The 18,493-nt window shown below is 38.9% G+C and overlaps 1 protein-coding gene across 1 annotated transcript; it reads right to left on the bottom strand.

Annotated features, from left to right (window-relative positions):
- Positions 1–17,781: 17,781 nt before the first annotated feature.
- Positions 17,782–18,258, bottom strand: LOC127101738 (uncharacterized). Its single transcript, XM_051039184.1, has one exon. It carries the CDS (start codon positions 18,256–18,258, stop codon positions 17,782–17,784), a length of 477 nt encoding a protein of 158 aa, XP_050895141.1.
- Positions 18,259–18,493: the final 235 nt, after the last annotated feature.

Below are 18,493 nucleotides of genomic sequence, written 5' to 3'. Positions count from 1 at the left end.
CGGCTGTAAGATCATAGTCCTATTGATTTTGACATCATAATCAATACACATTACTTTTTGCAACCCCTTAGATTTTATTTGGTAAAAATAGCGGTTGACTGATAAGTTATCTTATAATTGATGGTTAATGATTGATAATTTATACTACCTCCGCTTATTTATATAAGAGACTGACTTATTTTTTAGGTTGATTGAATAACCAATGTACTACATATATGGATTATTCAATGAATCTAAAAAATGAGTTGTGTTTTATATAAAGGAACATATGTAATAGTTTATAGTTGATGGTTGATGACTGATAGCTGATAAGCTAATTGAAGTGTTTGATAAAATTAACGATTAACTAACTTATAAATAAAATGACATAAAAGACATTTAATACATATTTATTTTATTTAAAATTAAAATAAATTATGAAGGATAAAATAGAGTTTTTGTTAAAATAATAAGGATAAAAATGAAAGAAAAGATGATAAGCTATAAGCTAACGCTATTTAAAATAGTGTATAAAAAATAAGCTATAAGCTAGTAAAATAAGCTATAAATTAGTAAAATAAGCTATAAACTCATGATGAAAAGACCGTTACCAATCATTTTTAAATTGTCATATGAGTTTATAAGATTATAAGCTACAAACTATAAGCTCGAAAACGTGACTTACCTAACAGAGCCTTAGTGAGGCTCACACACCATTGTGAAAAAAATTTAAAATGCAAATTTTTTTTGGAGATGCATTTTAGGACGCATCCTATTCCATATCTCATACATTCATAAGTGAGTCACACCCACATTTTACTAAAAAACTAGTATGGAAATGCTTTAGTTAGGATGCCTGCCGTTTGATTGCACAATGATATATGATCAATACTTACAATAACACTGTCAATCTTCTCCTTTACGAAATATTGGTTAATTTTCACGTGTTTTGTTCTATTATGTGAATTGAATTCTTTGCAATGCTGATGACAACTTTGTTATCACAATACAGCCTTACGGTGTAATTGGTTTGAATTCCAATTTCATCCAGTATCTTCTTCAGTCAAATTCCTTCACAAATGCCTTGTGCCATGATCCTAAATTTAGCTTTTACACCGCTTCTAACTACTTGTTTACCGGGAAAATTGGTAAACAATCTCTGGTCTCCAAAAGTGATTTACTTTACAGGATCAACCAGTGAATCCTAGGACATGTACGCTTGTTAAATTATATTTGGAAGTCTATGAACACTTCGACAATGCTCATGATTTGAGAATGTTGTTTATAGTTTAAAACTAGAATGCAGAATTTGTAAAGGAATTGCAATAAAAGAACTTCAAAGTAGATTGCAATAAGAAAGAATAAATGATAAACTGCAAATGACTTTAATTGAAATAAAGATGTGGTGATTCATATGTACATTCTCAACAATCTCGTTTCTCAAACACACTTAGATACTTAGAGTAATTTGTGAGTACTTGTATAATGATTGAACACACGGAAATCTTATACACTAAGACCCCTATTTATACTAAGTCGAAAATAACTGTTATCAACGGTCTTTCCTCCAGAAAATGATACACTTCGCTTGCATGTCTTCATTTTGCCGTAGCTTCACACGCGTCCTTTTAGGTAAACAGATAAGGACTAAAAACAGTTATCATCCTTATTCAAAAATCAAAACATTTTGTTGAAGGCAACCTCAGTATTGCTTCCGTTGAGGTTTCAGTCTAAACTCATAAATATTTCTAAGTCTTAAAACCAAATTTTTCCTCTTATACAAAGAACCTCTTCGACAGGATCTCCCAAACATACTTCCTGTTGAAGTCAAAACATATTTAAAATATTTCTTTTGCCCATCATACCCAATCCAACATTGGTGTTGAAATCTCAACTAACAAATTGCCCCTCAAAAATATTGTTTTTGACCAAATGAAAAAAAGAGCATTTTTTGAAAGTCTCTTTCGACGCCACAAACTCTCCATCTATTATGACGTCATGATCATCATGACACCTTTCCTCAAACGTCTTCTCAAAATCATGCTAGAATCTTTTTTACAATCATCACATTCCTAGCTCCTAGGAGATCGTGGGCTAGCTCAACTACCACCGTTCTATCACTTGCCTTCCGACTAGCACATGTCCCACTATCCTTTCAAACATTAATACTTGAAGTGAACCGCTTCCACTCCACTCATCTATAAATAACGAAAACCACTTTAACTTTTTCCATTCTAAAACTTCTCCTAATAAAAAAAAGTTCCTCCTAAACTTTTCATCTTCCACAAAACAAAAACCCATTTTTTTATTCAAATCCACTACATCAATGACATCTTCTACCAAAAATACTAAAGATTCAACAAAGATCACGAAAGAATCCAGGAAATCATCTGGTCTTGCTCCAATTCACAAAGTATTAGGACCAAACGTTGTGGGTAACCAACAGTACATACCCGAGTCTCCACTTGTTGAAGAAAAGAGAAGGATCTATCAATCATAGGTATTAATCCCTATTTCTGTTTCTGGTAGAACGCATGCTATGTTAGGACCCTTATCATACACAACTGCTAATCCTGATAGCCTCAGGGAATTTTCCCAACATACCATCATTACAAACCTATAGCTAATGGGAGGAAACCTAGGGCTAGCAATGAAATTGAAACCGTTGAAAACCCACACCCTGACAACCAAAGTACGCCTTCAATAGAAAAACCCATCGACCTAGACTATATGAATAATGGCTTTAGGGTATTTCGACCGTGTCCTTTATTCAAAGACCCGTCAGATTATCTAGGTTGGTTAAAAAAGATATAAAACAAGAAATCCCAAGTCTGGAAAAACATGGGTATCCTTGACATGATTCAATTGTCGAAGGTTGGACTTGGGTATTGCTTGTCTATGTTAGTTTCTTCTCTGTATTTTTGGGATAACACCCACAAAATTTTTCATTTTCCCTGTGGTATGATGACACCCACATTTTTCGACATTGCTGCCATTACTGGGCTCAAACCGACTAGGGAAACTTATGACCTGAACCTTATGGCTGAGGATACCATTTTTTTCGACACTACCAAAGCCGCTTTCACCACTTATATAGCATAATATCATGATAAAAACTCCGTCGAAGTATCTGACCAAGAACATATTGCCTTCCTCTCCCTCTGGCTGTCTCGCTACGTATTTTGCTCAAAATCTCTTCAAGTAGCGAAGAAATTCCTGACTATGGCGAACCAACTTCATGCTGGACATAACCTTTGTCTCAGCGAAATAACCTTGGCCATCCTCTATGAGTCCCTAGGGGAAGGCGTCACAACTCTAAAAGACATTCAACCCAAGGAAATCTGCTACTTTCTGGTCCTTTATGGCTGCTACAACTATGGTTGAATGCTACCTTCGAAGCATCTTTGCCAATTCAAAATCCTATAAATACAGAGGTTGAGGAGATTAAAAATAGGAGGGTCGAAGGGACGCGCCTTGCTTTGCTGACTCCCAGCGACGAAGGAATGAATATGTAACAAACCTTCACTGGCTATGTAATTATATTCTCTAAATGCTATAAATTTACTCCATCCATGGCTCCCTTCTCCCACAGGATGCATGATCCTGAGTGGTTCATGAGAAAGTTCCCAGCTCCGTCGAAAGACCAAAAAGCGGAATCCCTTGCCATATGGGAGGCATTTCTTAGCCCTAAGCTAATGCTGACCAGGATCAGGCAATCGAGGAACCAATTCACCCTCTTGAGCTACCAACCCAATCTTGTCTCTCGAAAATTTGGACTTATTCAAATTATGCCAAAACCACTCTTCGCCAAAAAGAACTCCATCATCCTCTACAATATGATACACACATAAGCCCCAAGTGACAAGCTAATAGCTCGATACTCTGGAAAAACACAACTTACTCCTGTTGCCTTCAAACCATACTTTCTTTGCACCCAAGAGTTTGATACTTGGTGGAGAAATTATTACACTGAAGAAGTTTTCGACGTTCCTGCTTTTACTCAACATCTGACCAACACTTTCACCTTTGTGCAAGACAAAGCCAAGAAAGGTACTTCAACTCATATCAAAGAAATCCAAGCATTCCAAAAGTACTTTGAATCTGCCTATAGACCTGATGATCTTAGTCGAGCCATCCGTGAAGCAACAGTTACTCTAAAAGAGAAATTTTCAAAGAAAATGGAGGACTTAAAACTGCCTTCGTTCATTAAACCTGAACAATGGTACGAACTATCCTTTAACATGCATCCCCCAAAATTTCCACGACTTCCCAGTGTTGACTTCAGCGTGGATTTTAGCCCTCCGTTCCCAGACTGGTTCGTCTGTGGGAATTTCTTAAAATCCTTCGACAAGAATCACAAAAAGGTGCCCAACAGGTGGTTCCGACTAAGCATACTCTGGACAATTTTAAAGGACATCTTCATATTGGCATAGAACATGTTTGCATAGAGTCTCCAATATACGAAGGTGTGGAGTGGGAGGTTCTTCGATTCATTTCTTCTCAATTTCTTAACTTTCTCTTATTTGTGATAATTGTCTTGGTTTTATTTTAGCCGTGAAGATACCTGCTAAGAAAGCTACTTCCACAAACAAAGATGTCGTCGAAGAGAAAGATGAAGGAAACAACAACGAAATAACAACAACAAAGGTACGCTTCATATATATTGTTATTTTTTTGTATTGCCTTCATGTCTTCTTATTATTTTGAGACGTCTTTTCTTTCAGGCAAGTCGGATCCACCACCAACGCCCAAAAAACAAAAATAAAAGGAACCCCAAGTTCAGACGACCGAATCAGACGATGGTGATCTCTCACTAGATACCACAAAACCAACGAAGAAGAAAAAGAAGCAAATAAATACATTTGATGCTCTTTCTCACCCAAAAATAAAGGCTACGAAGGTCCCAACGAAGAAAACTTCTACTCCAAGGGTACCTTTCGCTGACCCTGAGCCACAATAAAAAAGGACTCCAGAACAACTTGAAAGCGACAATTCCAACCTTAATTTATGAGGTTATTAATTGCTTCTCTTAGTTTTTGACCCATCCATGTTTGGTTTGTTTTTGCCAGGGGGTCGCGGATATAGAGAGATTAGCCGAGTTGTATATTGAGAAGATTGTAAGTTTGCATGGTATTCCGTCTAGTACTGTTTCGGACAGAGATCCTAGATTTACATCGAAGTTCTGGGAAGGTTTGCAGAAGGCTTTGGGAACTAAACTGAGATTGAGTTCTGCATATCACCCGCAGACTGATGGTCAGACTGAGAGGACGATTCAGTCACTGGAGGATCTTTTGAGAGCTTGTGTTTTAGAAAAAGGAGGTGCTTGGGATTGTTATTTGCCTTTGATTGAGTTCACCTACAACAATAGTTTTCATTCGAGCATTGGTATGGCACCGTTTGAAGCTTTGTATGGTAGGAGATGTCGGACACCTTTATGTTGGTATGAGTCCGGTGAGAGTGCTGTGGTTGGACCGGAGATTGTTCAACAAACTACGGAAAAGATTAAGATGATTCAGGAGAAGATGAGAATTGCTCAGAGTCGTCAGAAGAGTTATCACGATAAGAGGAGGAAGTCACTTGAGTTCCAAGAGGGAGATCATGTGTTTCTTCGTGTCACTCCGATAACTGGTGTTGGTCGAGCTTTGAAGTCGAAGAAGTTGACACCTCGATTTATTGGTCCTTATCAGATTTTGGAGAGGATAGGAGAAGTAGCCTATCGTATCGCCTTACCGCCGTCGCTTGCGAATTTGCATGAAGTTTTTCATGTGTCTCAGTTGAGGAGGTACATTCATGATCCGTCGCATGTAGTCCAAATAGATGATGTACAGGTGAGAGATAACCTGACTGTTGAAACATCACCTATGAGGATCGAGGATCGAGAGTTGAAGCAGTTGCGGGGTAAAGAGATTGCCTTGGTGAAGGTAGCTTGGGGGGGGCCAGCAGGTGGCAACGTGACTTGGGAACTGGAGAGTAAGATGAAGGAATCTTATCCAGAGTTGTTCGCTTGAGGTATGTTTTCGAGGACGAAAACTCTTTTAGTGGGGGAGAGTTGTAACACCCCGATAATAATAAAATAATTATTTGAATTGAGTTAATAATTTAATTATTAATTTAATTAAATAATTGGAAATTTTATTATTATTATTATTTTTTGAATTATTATTATTTTGGAATAATAATTATTATTTGGAAAATATATATAAGTTGGAATTAAGGAAAAAGCCCATGGGGGAGTAAAAACATTTTCACGTGAAAACAGAGAAATCGTGAAAAGGGAAAAGGGCAGAGAAGAGGAGAAAGGAGCTGAAGAGCAAAGGTTGAAGAACGGAAAGGCTTGAAGCTCAAAGATTCGCCGGATTGTTAAGGTAAGGGGGGTTTATCGTCGATTAATGGGTATTTTGGGATAATATGTCATGGGTAGTGATAAGCCGTTAATTTGACCCTAATTGGGATTTGTAAATGTTGAAATGTTGTTGGATGAACTGTGTTGAAAGTTGAAATTAAATCGGTATTTGTGTGAGTAATGTTTTCCCGATCGTATAGCTGTTTACGGAATCGGAATCGGAGGTCCGGAAGTCTTCCAACGGCGGAATTCTGCATTCTGCCGTGTGTTAGCGCAGGAATTGTTGTTTGGTCTGCGTTAACCGGTTAACCCAGGGTGTTAACCGGTTAACACTGTATTGAAATGTGAAAATATTGAGTTTTGCCTGCGTTAACCGGTTAACCCAGGGCGTTAACCGGTTAACGCTGTTGCGTTTTGCCAGAAAGTGAGTTTTGCCTGCGTTAACCGGTTAACCCAGGGCGTTAACCGGTTAACACTGTTGCAGAGTGAAAAATTATTGTTTTTAAACGTGGTGTACCTAATTGAGGGTTGGCCTATGTTGCCTATGGTGTAATAGGGATAAATTCCCGCTGTTTTGAGCAGTATATGCAATATTGAAATGTACTAATATTGTGGTTGTTGTTTGGCATAATCTGACATGCTTATGTGATGAAAGATTGATGATGTATAATGATGTACATGATGCTGTGAATGTATATATTATGCATGTATGTGTGAATGGACTGTTGTATGGCTCAGAGTGTGAGCATATGTTTATTCTTGAATTATTGTTGATGTTGCATTGCTAGATGATTAGCATGCATGGCATAGCCTTCGGGGCTGTAGCTAATTCCCATAGTGAGGAATTAGTGAGTGAACCATTGTGGGTTGTTGTTGATGTTTGCATACTAGATGATTAGTGTGCATAGTCTAGCCTTCGGGGCTGTAGCTAATTCCCATGGTGAGGAATTAGTGAGTGAGTCACTAGGTCTCAAATGAGTGGGACTAGTGAGCTTAGTAGCCGTATCTGGAGAGATCGGTGAGCTTGAACTATATGTTCGAGAATAGTCGGTACCGCATGTGTAGAGTCTCATTGCATAAAAATATGTATGGCGTATAATATGAATGGATGTGTTCCAATATTATACGTGTGTTGTGTTGTTGTTAAGTATGATTTGAGATTATACTGGTATTGTATATTGATGTTGAGTATGATGTTTAAGCCAATGAGCTATTACTGAATGTGTATTGCAATTAGGGTGATTGATGTGTTAATTACTTGGCATTACATGTTGTTTTATAATGCTTATTATATTGATTGAGGAACTCACCCTTACAACTATTTTTCAGGTAACGAGAAATGAGTTGAGTAGAAGCAAATGCTTGGAGTCTAGTGTAGTCTCCCTAGTGGGTCATGCTCTGATAGATGTAACATCGGGCGGGAACACTTTGATTATTATTGTTGTTGTGGTTGAACTAAATTACATGTGATGTTACATGTTTTGCATGATTGAGTTGATCTCTATCCGCTGCGTAATTGTGCAAATACTTTATATTTAAATTAAATAAAAGAGCATGATTGTTATATTGTTTAAATGGTGTGGAATGTTGGTGTGACACCCTTGGTGCACTATTACTCTGATTTTATGTTTATTATTTTAATTAATTTTTGGGGTATTTTAGAAGGGTGTTACATTAGTGGTATCAGAGCATAGTCGGTCGTGTCGAGTCGTAATTATTTTGTTTTCCCTGTACGGGATAGGAGTTGTGTAACCCTATCAGTACTTATTGTTTTAGTTTGTTGGGTTTTCAGAATAGAGATGGCTGGAAGAGGCAGAGATGATGCTGCGATTGCTGAGGCTCTGGGTATGCTGGCTGGAGTACTTGGAGGGAATCCAAATGTTGTAGGAATGGGAGCTGCTCGTCAACTGAGTGAGTTCCAGAAGAACAATCCTCAAATGTTCAAGGGAGCATACGATCCAGATGGTGCTCAGAAGTGGTTGAAGGAGATCGAGAGGATCTTCAGAGTAACTGAGTGTGCTGATAACCAGAAGGTCAGGTTCGGTACACATATGCTGTCAGAGGAAGCTGATGATTGGTGGGTTGCTACCCGCACTGAGTTGGAATCTGCTGGGAATACTGAGATCACTTGGGCTGTGTTCAGGGAAAGGTTCCTGAGAAAGTATTTTCCAGAAGATGTCAGAGGAAAGAAAGAGATAGAGTTTTTGGAATTGAAGCAGGGTAACAGGTCGGTTACTGAGTATGCTGCGAAGTTCACCGAGCTGTCAAAGTACTATACTCCCTATAATGAGGCTGCTGGAGAATTTTCGAAATGTGTGAAGTTTGAGAACGGGTTGCGTCCTGAGATCAAACAAGCTATTGGATATCAGAGGATCAGGGTGTTTTCTGACTTGGTTGACTGTTGCAGAATTTTTGAACAGGATTCCAAGGCTAGAGCAGAGAGCTATCAGCAGAGGGTTGATAGGAAGGGTAAGAATCAGATGGATCGTGGAAAACCGTATGCAGCTGGCAAAGGTTTTCAGAAGCAGAGTGGCATGAAGAGGCCTAGTGGGGGAGACTCTAGTGCTCCTGCTAAGTGTTATAGATGTGGTCGGGCTGGACATCGTGTTCATGAGTGTACCAGTGCTGAGATGAAGTGTTTTAAGTGTGGGAAAGGTGGTCACTTGGCTGCAGAGTGCCGATTGAAGACTGTAACTTGTTTCAACTGTGGAGAGTTGGGTCATATCAGTCCCCAGTATCCTAAGCCGAAGAAGGAGAATCAGTCAGGAGGCAAGGTTTTTGCTCTATCAGGTTCTGAGACTTCTGCAGATGATCGTTTGATCAGAGGTACGTGTTATATTAATGGCTTTCCTCTTATAGCTATTATTGACACAGGTGCTACTCATTCTTTTATATCTGTGGATTGTGCTGTGAAGCTTAAATTAGAGATATCTGAGATGCGTGGAAGTATGGTGATTGATACTCCTGCAAAGGGTTCAGTGACTACTACTTCGGTTTGTTTGAGTTGTCCTTTGAATATTTTTGGTAGAGATTTTGGGATAGACCTTGTGTGTCTTCCATTAGTGCAGATTGACGTTATCTTGGGTATGAACTGGTTGGTGTTTAACCGAGTTTATATCAACTGTTTTGATAAGACGGTGATATTTCCTGAGACTGAGGAAGGGCAGAGTCTGTTTCTATCAGCCAGGCAGGTGAATGAGGAAGTGGCAGATGGGGCAGAGTTGTTTATGCTGTTGGCAACTTTAGAGGCTAAAGATAAACTAGTGATTCGTGATCTAGCAGTGGTGTGTGATTTTCCTGATGTGTTTCCGGAAGAAGTGAATGAGTTACCGCCAGAGCGTGAAGTTGAGTTCTCGATTGAATTGGTACCTGGTACTAGACCGATATCGATGGCTCCGTACCGTATGTCTGCTGTTGAGTTAGCTGAATTGAAAAGTCAGTTGGAAGATTTGTTGGATAAGAAGTTTATTCGTCCAAGTGTGTCACCGTGGGGTGCACCAGTGTTGTTGGTTAAGAAGAAGGAAGGTACTATGAGGTTGTGTGTGGACTACAGGCAACTGAATAAAGTGACGATCAAGAATCGGTATCCTTTGCCGAGGATTGATGATTTGATGGATCAGTTGGTTGGTGCGAGTGTGTTCAGCAAGATAGATTTGAGATCTGGGTATCATCAGATACGTGTGAAAACTGAGGATATTCAGAAGACTGCTTTCAGAACGAGGTATGGACATTATGAGTATTCTGTAATGCCTTTTGGTGTGACTAATGCGCCTGGAGTATTTATGGAGTACATGAATAGGATTTTCCATCCGTACTTGGATCAGTTTGTTGTGGTGTTTATCGATGACATTTTGGTGTATTCGAAATCTGAAGAAGAGCATGCTGAGCATTTGAGAGTGGTTTTAGGAGTGCTGCGAGAAAAACAGTTATTTGCTAAACTGTCTAAGTGTGAATTTTGGTTAGAAGAAGTTAGTTTTCTTGGTCATTGATTTCAAGAGGTGGTGTTGCTGTTGATCCTTCTAAGATAGAAGCGGTATCTAAGTGGGAAGCTCCGAAGTCTGTTGCTGAGATTCGAAGTTTCCTTGGTTTGGCTGGTTATTATAGGAAGTTCATTGAGGGATTTTCTAAGTTGGCGTTACCGTTGACGATGTTGACTAGAAAGGGGCAAGCGTTTGTTTGGGACTCAAAATGTGAAGAAGGTTTCCAAGAGTTAAAGAGAAGGTTGACTACTGCTCCTATTTTGACGTTACCGAGTTCGTCGGAACCATTTGAAGTTTACTGTGATGCTTCATTGTTGGGTTTGGGTGGTGTGTTGATGCAGAATAAGCAGGTTATAGCTTATGCTTCGAGACAGCTGAGGGTTCATGAAAGGAACTATCCGACGCACGATTTAGAGTTGGCAGCTGTAGTGTTTGTTTTGAAGTTGTGGAGGCATTACTTGTATGGATCAAGATTTGAGGTTTTCAGTGACCATAAGAGTTTAAAGTATTTGTTTGATCAGAAAGAGCTGAATATGAGACAGAGGAGATGGTTAGAGTTTCTGAAGGATTATGATTTTGGGTTGAATTACCATCCGGGTAAAGCAAATGTAGTGGCTGATGCATTGAGTCGGAAATCATTACATATGTCTATGTTAATGGTTAAGGAATTGGATTTAATTGAGCAGTTTAGAGACTTGAGTTTGGTGTGTGAGAGTACTCACAACAGTGTTAAATTGGGAATGTTGAAGTTAACGAGTGGTATTCTGGAGGAGATCAGAGAGGGTCAGAAATCCGATATGCATTTGGTTGATAAGTTGACTTTAGTGAATCAAGGTCGAGGTGGTGAATTCAGAGTTGATGAGAATGGTGTTTTGAAATTTGGTAGTCGGGTGTGTATTCCGAATGTTATTGAGCTTAAGAAGAGTATTCTTGAGGAGGGACATCGTAGTGGCTTAAGTATTCATCCTGGAGCTACGAAGATGTATCATGATTTGAAGAAGTTATTTTGGTGGCCGGGAATGAAAAGAGAAATTGCGAGTTTTGTTTATTCTTGTTTGACTTGTCAGAAGTCAAAGATTGAGCATCAGAAGCCGTCTGGGCTAATGCAACCGTTGGCTATTCCAGAGTGGAAGTGGGATAGTATCAGTATGGATTTTGTTTCGGGTTTACCGAGGACAAGTAGGAATTTTGAAGCTATTTGGGTGATTGTTGACAGGTTGAAAAAATCGGCTCATTTCATTCCGATCAGAATGGATTATCCGTTAGAGAGATTAGCCGAGTTGTATATTGAGAAGATTGTAAGTTTGCATGGTATTCCGTCTAGTACTGTTTCGGACAGAGATCCTAGATTTACATCGAAGTTCTGGGAAGGTTTGCAGAAGGCTTTGGGAACTAAACTGAGATTGAGTTCTGCATATCACCCGCAGACTGATGGTCAGACTGAGAGGACGATTCAGTCACTGGAGGATCTTTTGAGAGCTTGTGTTTTAGAAAAAGGAGGTGCTTGGGATTGTTATTTGCCTTTGATTGAGTTCACCTACAACAATAGTTTTCATTCGAGCATTGGTATGGCACCGTTTGAAGCTTTGTATGGTAGGAGATGTCGGACACCTTTATGTTGGTATGAGTCCGGTGAGAGTGCTGTGGTTGGACCGGAGATTGTTCAACAAACTACGGAAAAGATTAAGATGATTCAGGAGAAGATGAGAATTGCTCAGAGTCGTCAGAAGAGTTATCACGATAAGAGGAGGAAGTCACTTGAGTTCCAAGAGGGAGATCATGTGTTTCTTCGCGTCACTCCGATAACTGGTGTTGGTCGAGCTTTGAAGTCGAAGAAGTTGACACCTCGATTTATTGGTCCTTATCAGATTTTGGAGAGGATAGGAGAAGTAGCCTATCGTATCGCCTTACCGCCGTCGCTTGCGAATTTGCATGAAGTTTTTCATGTGTCTCAGTTGAGGAGGTACATTCATGATCCGTCGCATGTAGTCCAAATAGATGATGTACAGGTGAGAGATAACCTGACTGTTGAAACATCACCTATGAGGATCGAGGATCGAGAGTTGAAGCAGTTGCGGGGTAAAGAGATTGCCTTGGTGAAGGTAGCTTGGGGGGGGCCAGCAGGTGGCAACGTGACTTGGGAACTGGAGAGTAAGATGAAGGAATCTTATCCAGAGTTGTTCGCTTGAGGTATGTTTTCGAGGACGAAAACTCTTTTAGTGGGGGAGAGTTGTAACACCCCGATAATAATAAAATAATTATTTGAATTGAGTTAATAATTTAATTATTAATTTAATTAAATAATTGGAAATTTTATTATTATTATTATTTTTTGAATTATTATTATTTTGGAATAATAATTATTATTTGGAAAATATATATAAGTTGGAATTAAGGAAAAAGCCCATGGGGGAGTAAAAACATTTTCACGTGAAAACAGAGAAATCGTGAAAAGGGAAAAGGGCAGAGAAGAGGAGAAAGGAGCTGAAGAGCAAAGGTTGAAGAACGGAAAGGCTTGAAGCTCAAAGATTCGCCGGATTGTTAAGGTAAGGGGGGTTTATCGTCGATTAATGGGTATTTTGGGATAATATGTCATGGGTAGTGATAAGCCGTTAATTTGACCCTAATTGGGATTTGTAAATGTTGAAATGTTGTTGGATGAACTGTGTTGAAAGTTGAAATTAAATCGGTATTTGTGTGAGTAATGTTTTCCCGATCGTATAGCTGTTTACGGAATCGGAATCGGAGGTCCGGAAGTCTTCCAACGGCGGAATTCTGCATTCTGCCGTGTGTTAGCGCAGGAATTGTTGTTTGGTCTGCGTTAACCGGTTAACCCAGGGTGTTAACCGGTTAACACTGTATTGAAATGTGAAAATATTGAGTTTTGCCTGCGTTAACCGGTTAACCCAGGGCGTTAACCGGTTAACGCTGTTGCGTTTTGCCAGAAAGTGAGTTTTGCCTGCGTTAACCGGTTAACCCAGGGCGTTAACCGGTTAACACTGTTGCAGAGTGAAAAATTATTGTTTTTAAACGTGGTGTACCTAATTGAGGGTTGGCCTATGTTGCCTATGGTGTAATAGGGATAAATTCCCGCTGTTTTGAGCAGTATATGCAATATTGAAATGTACTAATATTGTGGTTGTTGTTTGGCATAATCTGACATGCTTATGTGATGAAAGATTGATGATGTATAATGATGTACATGATGCTGTGAATGTATATATTATGCATGTATGTGTGAATGGACTGTTGTATGGCTCAGAGTGTGAGCATATGTTTATTCTTGAATTATTGTTGATGTTGCATTGCTAGATGATTAGCATGCATGGCATAGCCTTCGGGGCTGTAGCTAATTCCCATAGTGAGGAATTAGTGAGTGAACCATTGTGGGTTGTTGTTGATGTTTGCATACTAGATGATTAGTGTGCATAGTCTAGCCTTCGGGGCTGTAGCTAATTCCCATGGTGAGGAATTAGTGAGTGAGTCACTAGGTCTCAAATGAGTGGGACTAGTGAGCTTAGTAGCCGTATCTGGAGAGATCGGTGAGCTTGAACTATATGTTCGAGAATAGTCGGTACCGCATGTGTAGAGTCTCATTGCATAAAAATATGTATGGCGTATAATATGAATGGATGTGTTCCAATATTATACGTGTGTTGTGTTGTTGTTAAGTATGATTTGAGATTATACTGGTATTGTATATTGATGTTGAGTATGATGTTTAAGCCAATGAGCTATTACTGAATGTGTATTGCAATTAGGGTGATTGATGTGTTAATTACTTGGCATTACATGTTGTTTTATAATGCTTATTATATTGATTGAGGAACTCACCCTTACAACTATTTTTCAGGTAACGAGAAATGAGTTGAGTAGAAGCAAATGCTTGGAGTCTAGTGTAGTCTCCCTAGTGGGTCATGCTCTGATAGATGTAACATCGGGCGGGAACACTTTGATTATTATTGTTGTTGTGGTTGAACTAAATTACATGTGATGTTACATGTTTTGCATGATTGAGTTGATCTCTATCCGCTGCGTAATTGTGCAAATACTTTATATTTAAATTAAATAAAAGAGCATGATTGTTATATTGTTTAAATGGTGTGGAATGTTGGTGTGACACCCTTGGTGCACTATTACTCTGATTTTATGTTTATTATTTTAATTAATTTTTGGGGTATTTTAGAAGGGTGTTACACTTTCGACCGAAAACACTGTTGCCTTCTCTCCAAAGAGCTCGAAGCGCTGAAAAAGAGTAAACCAGCGGAATACCTGAAGGCCATTATCAATTCAAGGGGTAACTCGACAAAGAAAAGTGCTAGTACTTCAACAGTGTCAGGTGGCCAATCTACAAGCAACTATGGTGATGAATTACTCCTCAAAATTAAAGAAAAAGCCTTCGACATTGACCTGTTCCAACTCTTGGAGAAAGACACTACTGCTTGCTTTGGGATCAAAGATCTCTTGAAACAAGTTGACGTCTTGAACGCTTCCCCAGAAGTGGCAGATGTCATCATGGATCTAGGGTTGCTGATCGATCAAGTTATTATGGAACTTAATAGTATAAGGGAAACTTCGACCAAAATCCAAAACAAATCAGAGACCCAAGCAGTCCAATGGGACGCCGCCACCAAATCTAGTACAAAGGTTGCAGAATTGGAGAAAGGCTCTGAGCAGAACCAAAAGGAGGTCGAAGCTTGTGACAAAAGCATCGAAATTTGGGAGCAACAAATAAATGAATTACAAGCCAAGATTACCAAGGCCAAAGAGCGCAAATATGAACCTCAAAAGCTTGATAAATATGAACTAGCCAGGGAAATCCAAATTGGCATGCATCATGTCGAAAGGGTTCAGAAACTGGAAAGGAAATTGACAGCCTTATTTCAAACAAATATGTTTATGAACGGCGCTTTAGACCTCAAAAGTCGAAGTACCAAAAGATGAAGGCTTCTCTTCCCTTTTAGTTTCGTTGTAATTGTTGGACTTTAAGCCCTTCGTGGCATTTGTGTAATGACTTAGCCATCCTGGCATTAATCTATTTCGACTTTCCATTTTGGCTTCGATTGTTGTGTATGAATTATTCTGTCATTATTTTTACTTCCTGAAGCACCGACCTATATTTTTTCAAATATTTCCCGTTTACTCTTAGGACTCCTCGTTCTTCATTTAATTCTTCGATCTCGTATGCACCATTAGAAAAGACTTGGATAATTTAAAAGGGCCCCTTCCACTTAGGGGACCATTTACCCAATGCTTTATCCTTTCGATCCATGGGTAGGATTACTTTCCAAACTAAGTTTGCAAGCGAAAACATTTTAAGTTTCACTCTTTTATTGTATGCTTTCTCTACTCTCTTTTTCTGCTTCTTTAATAACTCCAAGGCTTTTAACCTTTCTCCGTCTAAGTCAACTAACTCGTCCAACATCATGTTCTAATAAGATTCAGATGGGATCTCATTTTTCCTTTGAACTCTTGTTGATTGGAGATATATTTTGACTGGTAATACTACATTGTGACCATATGTCAGTCGAAAAGGCATAATATTCGTAGCCTCTTTAGGGGAGGTTCGACATGCCCATAAAATTTGGTATAATGTCTTATGCCAATTCCTTGGCTTTTTCCCCACCCGTTTCTTAATCAATCCAATAAATACCTTATTTGTTGCTTCGACTTGACCATTTTCCTGAGCATAATAAGGTGTAGTTATCAATAGTTTGAACCCCATTTCTTTCTCGAACTCCTGAACCTTTCGACTAGTGAAAACTGATCTTTGATCAGTTGTAATAGTTTATGGGATTCCAAACCTATAAATGACGTGCCATTGGATGAATTCGATCACTGCCTCTTGATCAATATTCACCAAAGGTATAGCTCCAATCCATTTAGTCAAATAATATATACCCACTAGAATGTACCTTTGACTCTTAGATGATGCTGGTCGAATTTCTCCAACTAGATCTAACGCCTAACCTCTAAAGGGCCAAGGCTTCACAATGAAGTGTAGGTCGTTTGCAAGAAAATGTTGTATGCCTACATGTATCTGGAACTCTTGGCACCCTTTAGAGAACTCAATACAATCCTTAAGCATGGTAGGCCAATACATCCCTTGTCGAAACAAAAAGCATTTCATCTTGTGGCCTACCTAATGTGCCCCACATGCCCCACTATAGACACTAGAGAGAGCTAAGTATGTCTCAGATTCACTAAGGCACTTGAGTAAGACTCCTTCAGGCGTCTTTTTAAATAGTTTCCCCCCATAAGAATATAACTTAAAGCGTGATACCTGACTTTTCGTCAACATACTTTGTTGGATTTTCTAAGTATTCTACTATTGGCTTTCTCCAACCTTCGTCTACCAAACTGTCTATGGCTAGTATCTCAAAGTTCTCTTTGTCAGCATACCCTAACTTTGTAATTTCCAAATTTGTTGGGGATAACTTGGTTGACACAACTCTTCCTCTGACTTCGATTGCATCTTGCAATTTTTATTTTGAAATCTTATATCCATAAGCAGTTTGAGCCAAGTCATTGACCTCTTGGTTCTCAAGTCGAGGTATATGTCGAATGCTTATCATTTTAAACCTTTGTAAAAGTTTATTCTCTATTACAAAGTACATTATAAGATTTTCTTTAACACATTTATACTCCTTTGTAATTTGTTTTATGACTAACTCTGAATCACCCATTATTTTGACTTGAGTTGCCCCCAATTCCAACAAGATCTCAAGTCCGACTAAGCCTCATATTCAGGCTCGTTGTTTGAATAAAGGCCTTCAACCTTATAATTGAATTTTGTTGGAATTTTGTTAGGAGAAATAATCAATACTCCCACACCTGTTCCATCTTTATGACTAGAATCATAAAAGTATAATTTTCAGGGTTCAAGCTCCAGATAGTTTTGGGAGTTTTCGACTATAGAATGGTCGATTATAAAGTCTGCTACCACTTGTCCCTTAATAGCTTTTAGAGGCATGTAAGTTAAAGAATACCCATTTAAGGCCAATGCCCATTTACCGATTTGATTATGAAAAATTGGTTTCGATAACATATGTTTAATAATGTCGAAGTGAACGAAAGGTAAACATCAACTGGCTTTATATAATGCTTCAATTTTGTACATGAGAAATATAGAAATAGACATAACTTTTTGACCGTGCTATATCTAGTTTCTGCATCATTTAAGACTCTACCAAGGTAGTAAATGTCTCGTTCAACGCAATTTTCATCCTTTTGAGCCAACATGCTCCCTAAAGTCATATTAGATGCAAATATGTACAATCTCATACTTCTATTCCTACAAGGAGGCGTCAGAATCGGAGGATGAACACGATAGTCTTTGATCTTGTCGAAAGCCTCTTGTTACGCTTACCCGCATTCAAAACCTACCTTCTTGATTCGAAGTAGAGGTGAGAAGGCTTGAGTCTCTCCACTTAAGTTTGAGATGAACCTCCTTAGGAAGTTGATCTTTCCTAGCAGCAACTACAGTTCCTTCTTCATTGATGGTGCTTTTCCTTCCATGATGGCCTTGGTCTTGTTTTGGTTAATTTCGATTCCTTTCTTATGGACCACAAATCCTAGTAAATCCTTAGCCTGCACACAAAAAGCACATTTAAGAGGATTCATCTTTATACCATGCATCTCCATTCTTTCGAATGATTGTTGAAGATGGTCTATATGACTTCTTCCTGAAACAAACTTAACCACAATGTCATCAATATAAATTTGCATGAAAGTTTCAATGAATTCATGAAATATAGAGTTCATTGCTCTTTGATAAGTTGCCCCATCATTTTTAGGCAAAAGGGCATCACCACCCATTTGTAGGTGCCTAAGGCGATGGGGCATCGAAATGCCATTTTTTGGCACGTCTTTGTCAACAATGAAAATCTGGTTATACCCAGAATATCTGTCGAGCATACTAAGATATTCGTGCCCTGCGAAAGAATCAACAAGCATTTCTGCTACGGGGCATTGGAAATTCATCCTTTGGGGTTGCAACATTCAAATATCTAAAGTCAATGCAAACCTTCAAAGTTCCATTTTTAATGACCATTACAATGTTAGCAATCCATTCGACATACCTGGTTGCACGAATGAAGTTGCACTTGAGAAGCCTCTCGACCTCTTCCTTGGTTTTCGACAGAACTTCAGGAGCAAAACGCCTTGGAGTCTACTTGATTGGCTTCTTCCC

Source organism: Lathyrus oleraceus, chromosome 7 (assembly GCF_024323335.1).
Source record: "Lathyrus oleraceus cultivar Zhongwan6 chromosome 7, CAAS_Psat_ZW6_1.0, whole genome shotgun sequence".
Classification (NCBI taxonomy): Eukaryota; Viridiplantae; Streptophyta; class Magnoliopsida; order Fabales; family Fabaceae; genus Lathyrus; species Lathyrus oleraceus.
This window is presented reverse-complemented; position numbering and strand designations above follow the sequence as displayed.

What these genes read in the sequence shown, in the direction of transcription:
- LOC127101738 (XM_051039184.1), bottom strand. Translation starts at nt 18,258, where the DNA reads ATGCTTGTTGATTCTTTCGCAGGGCACGAATATCTTAGTATGCTCGAC.